Source organism: Penaeus monodon, chromosome 3, assembly GCF_015228065.2.
Source record: "Penaeus monodon isolate SGIC_2016 chromosome 3, NSTDA_Pmon_1, whole genome shotgun sequence".
Lineage (NCBI taxonomy): Eukaryota > Metazoa > Arthropoda > Malacostraca > Decapoda > Penaeidae > Penaeus > Penaeus monodon.
Genome location: NC_051388.1, coordinates 31501199 through 31506264, shown reverse-complemented (window position 1 = coordinate 31506264; position 5066 = coordinate 31501199). Strand labels below are relative to the sequence as shown.

Genomic DNA, 5066 nt, shown 5'->3' with positions numbered 1-5066 from the left:
CACCCAGCTCGCCTCCCCTTTGGGGAAACCCCGCCCACAGGGTTGTCTTCTGCGAGACAACCCCCGGGGGGAGGAGACCTGTGGGACGTCCCCAGGAATCTGGCTTGGGCAGCTCGCGAACCTGTCGCGAGGAACTAGAGAGGGGCCGTGTGCCTGCCCGGAGACTCCCTTTGAGGGGTTTATGGCTGGAAACGAAGGGTGGATCGGCCCTGCGCCCCCCCGGCGTAGCCCCCGGGGTGATATGATATTATTAATTTATACATTTTAATATAATATTCATTACATAAAATTAAAAACATTTTATATATATATAATATATTATATAATTATATATTATTTTATATATATTTTATAAATTATATATTTTTAATATATTATACAATAATAATATAATTTTTAAAAATATATATTATATATAAAATAAAAATATTATAAAATATATATTATTTAATTTTTTATATATTAATTATAATAATATATATATATATATATATATTATATATAAATAATATATATATGTATAAATTTTAAAATTTAAAAATATATAATATTATATATATATATAATATATATTATAATATATATATATATAATAATTAAAAATTTTAATATATATAAATTATATTCATAAAATATATATATATTATATATAATATTTTTTTATATATATATTTATATATATATATTTATATTTTTTTTTTTTTTTTTTTAAAAAAAAAAAAAAAAATTTTTAATTTAATTTTATATATACCTTTTAATTTTTTTTTTTGTTAAAATTTTAAATTTTTTATAAATAAATTTTTTTTTTTTTTTTTTTAAAAAAAAAATAATTTTTAATATTTTTATATTTTTATATATATTATATATCTATTATATATATTTCTTTATATATGTAAATTTTTTAATAATATTAAATTATATTTTTATTTATATATTATTATTTTATTTAATTTTTTAAAATATATAATTATATATATATTAATTTTACATATTATATATTATCCCAATACAATATTTTTAATTATATAATATATATATATATTATATATAATATATATATTATATATATATATTTTATTAAATTTTAATATATATATGGTGTGTGTGTCACACGCCACCGTGCACGCACACCGCCGCACACGCACAGCACACGCACACGAACGCACACGCACCCACACGCACACCACACACACACCACACACACACACACAACACAAAACAATAATATATACATAGTGGTGTGATGTATATTTTACATATTAATTATATAATATAATATATTTTATATAATATTTTAAAAGGGTAGCTAGACAGCTATAAAATCTTCTAGAGCTGTCCTTATAGCATCCATTTTCTCCATGATGCTCTTTTTCCCCCTTTTTCCATGGGACTGAGGGCCATTTCCTGAGATGTCTGCCATCAATACAATGGAAAGATCAGTTGGGGTGGTTTCCCATTACCTTCCCTGACAGTGTTTTATTGAGACAAAGGTTGCCTACCAAGGGTACTTTAATCTTACATCGTGTAGTTCGCTGGGTCTTTATACAGAGACGGCAGACCTATGATCCTTCCCCGGGGAGTAGGCAACTGAGGTAAAGTTCTTTGCCCTGGGGAACAACACTCCCGCCTGGTGACTCGAACCCTTGAGTTCAGATTGTCATGACAACCTTTGAGTCCAATGCTCTAACTACTAGGCCACCACGGCCTACATACATCTATCTAAATGCTTGAGTTCTCTCAAGTAGGCTACAGTTATATCAAATTTATGACAGTAATAGAAACATCATATTTACAAAATGTATATATTTCTCTACTCAGCAAAATACACCATTGTAATTTATAAAATCACAAAGTCTGAATAATGTCTCACCTCTTTTAGAATGATATTATGAAACTCTGCTTTGCAGTGGTTCCAAAAATGATTTTGGCTTATATATATAACACATTATATCAACAGTGATGCTTGAATTTGAACAATACAAAAATAAAACACAAGAAATTTTACAACAAACTTTTGCTTAATCATGATTTTCAGCTGTTTAATACTGCTCAAAAATAAAGCTTCTGTATAAAGTGGAATCCTAAATCTTTATCTTCAATTTTCTTTTTTACAACATATATCCTCAAATAAATTAAATATATCTCTTCAGAAAATAAAAAGATTTTACTTTTATTTAAATTTCCCTCACTGCAGTGGCTTTAGATTTATTACATAGAAAAAAGCATTATACCAACAAGGATCATATTTAGAATCATAAAGTGAAACTGTTACAACTTTCTCCATCTACTAATCCAATATTAGTATTGCATAATTGACCTAAACATGATACCTGTTTATATATACCTACATTTTACATTCCCCTCAACCAAAGACACTGTTTTCTTTTGTTTTTCTCAAAATCTTGATCTAGTACGGTAACTGTAGAAGTCTGAAACTGTGAGCCTTCAATAACTTGGCCTTCCGCACCTCCTGTAGTACACACACCAGTGAGCCAATTTGTCTACCCAAGAGCATTTCAGGATCATATCCCTGTACAAGAGAGATGAATGTCAATTAGTTATAAAGATATATGCAAGCACAAACCCATCACAAATTTATTTATAACTACAGATTCCCAATAAGAAAAGACCAGTTTAAAAACTTAAAACCCAACATTTTCAAAAAGTAAAAGTGTTAGTTCTGTATTACTGAGATCTTCCTTTAATTAATTCAGGAGGATATTTAAGGACATCATTTAGGAAGGAGGCATGAATGGTACTTCATTCAAACCTGACACTGTCTTGGTGAAAGAAGGGAAAATTGCATTTACATATGACCAAACTATTTGTTTATATCAAATTTGGTTGCAAATGAAATGAAAAATGAAGAAAACTAAGGAAACCTAATATGTAAATCACAGTATTAATGCATGTATCTATATGGAGCAGATGGTGTCATTGTATATGTCATCACTGGTTTGCAAGACTTATCTACAACTCACTCTAACCTTATTCATACCTCATCTATTTGATGAGGAGAGAACTGGTCCCCTTTATCATGTCTACTTCTTCAATAAATATAAAAGTTATAAGCACAGAGTGATAAATTGCTCCCACCTCACATGTATTAACCCCTATGTCACCAAGGATGGCATGTATTTACAAATAGATAGTTCTACAGGTGCTTCGTCATCGATGAGTTAATCACAAGTCCCACCTATCTCACCGGTTTACCCTTTTCCTTGATTTTTAGATATATTTTATTCTATGTTTTACTGCTATTAGTAACTGTTAGTAACACTAATAATTACAATATCAACAGCAATAATGGCAGCAATTATATTGTTAACATTAGAAAAAAATCAGATGAGGGGCAGGTAAGCTACTAACTGACTCCTTGGAGGCTGAGCACTGTGGAGCCCCCTTAAAAGTATATGCAGTTGATAAAACAATACGACAGTGAACATCACATTTTCCAGGCAGCATTCTCCATTCCTCAACCTAAACTGCCCATCACTCCAGTCATCACTCCAGACTGCAGCTGACTAACCATGATGCCAAACAATTTACCACACTCTCACGTGCCCTTACATTATGTGCTCCCCATTCTCCCCACAACACAATACGCCCTCCAAATTATGACTTGCTCCCCCATCCAACACCGCTCCCCACCTCCTACCCAGACAGATGGGATCATTTTCTTTCTTGAATTTTAGCTTATGTCACATGTTTGGCTTATTACAGAGCTAATATTGACTGCATAACACCAAAAACAGAAACTTGAAAAATGGTTTTATGATACATATTTTGCAGGGCAAATTTGCCAATATTTTGATATTAAAAAAGAAATTAAACAGGTTGCTCTAAAAACTATACAGTTTCTAAGCATTTTTTTTATCTTATTTGATACAACTTTATTTTACAATAAATAGGAAATGACCACCACCCACAATCTTTAATCATTTGAACAGCTAATTTTTCTTTTTTTCCTTTTTTCTTTTTTAGAATAAGAAAATGGATCAACAATCTAAAAGCCTGCTTATAAATTTTGAAAAAAAAAAGAAAATGGTCTTATCTTAAATTATTAAAAAATATATTTTTCAATAAACTTAACCCAATGCCACCGGGCATGGCATGTACGGACATGTCATGCCCACTGTGAGTTTACTTTATCAATTATTTTTGCACATAGATGGCTCCACTTGTACTAAGTTACCAATGAGCCAATTACGAGTACTGCCTGTCTCGCCCGTTTACCCTTTCTTGATTTACGAAAATATTTTACGTTATCTTATTTTCTTGCTACTAATGTTCATAATATTATAGTAATTATATAATTACTATAATAATTATATTATAATAATATAAGTACTATAATAAAAACAATATTAATAATAATTATAATATAATTACTATAATAAAAATATTCATAGCATTAGAAAAAAAAAAGTTTTTCCTACCAATTCAAGGAAAGGTAAAATCAGGTAAGAACACAAGATCTACTAACTGACGCATTTGTAACTAAGCACTAGCAGAGCCATCTTGGTGCAGAGACATTTCACAAAAAAAAAAAAAATCATTAAAAAAATAATAATAAATAAATAAAAAATTAGCAGAGCATTTTCCTGGCAGCATTAGGTTGAAAGAAAATGTTAAATTGGCCATTGAGGTTTACTGCAAAAGTAATTAAAGTTTGTGACCAGTTGTTCTAAGCCTAGCAATCTTTTACACTTTTATGCCTGGGGGAATGCCCTCTTGTGAGGCTGACCACAAAATAATGCAGGTCAAAAGAACTGAATTTGCCATGTGACAGCCCCACCAAGTTTCCTTTGCTTTGGTAAGATTTTGAGGCCTCACTTGGTGATCCCCTGGAAAAAGGATGTATGCTTGACAACCACCTTGATTCAGACATGCCTTCTATAAGATAATACTATTAGAAAAAAAATAATACAAGATTGTTTACTGGGTCAATTGCAGGCACAAGAATGTCAGTATCATAAGACAAGTTACTTTTTGTCAAAACAAATATCTTGCATACCTCATCTTTTTCATTCTTCTTGTAGTTACTAACAGAGCCCAGCCCCGGC

General features: G+C 30.6%; 1 protein-coding gene across 1 annotated transcript in view; it reads right to left on the bottom strand.

The window, feature by feature from the left end:
• Positions 1 to 1788: 1788 nt before the first annotated feature.
• The window catches only part of LOC119594208, a gene marked incomplete at its 5' end in the record, with an annotated part of 37489 nt that continues 34211 nt past the window's right edge, over positions 1789 to 5066 (bottom strand). The window contains 2 exon segments of the mRNA XM_037943282.1: positions 1789 to 2530; positions 5018 to 5055. Coding sequence (XP_037799210.1) covers positions 2408 to 2530; positions 5018 to 5055 — 161 coding nt within the window.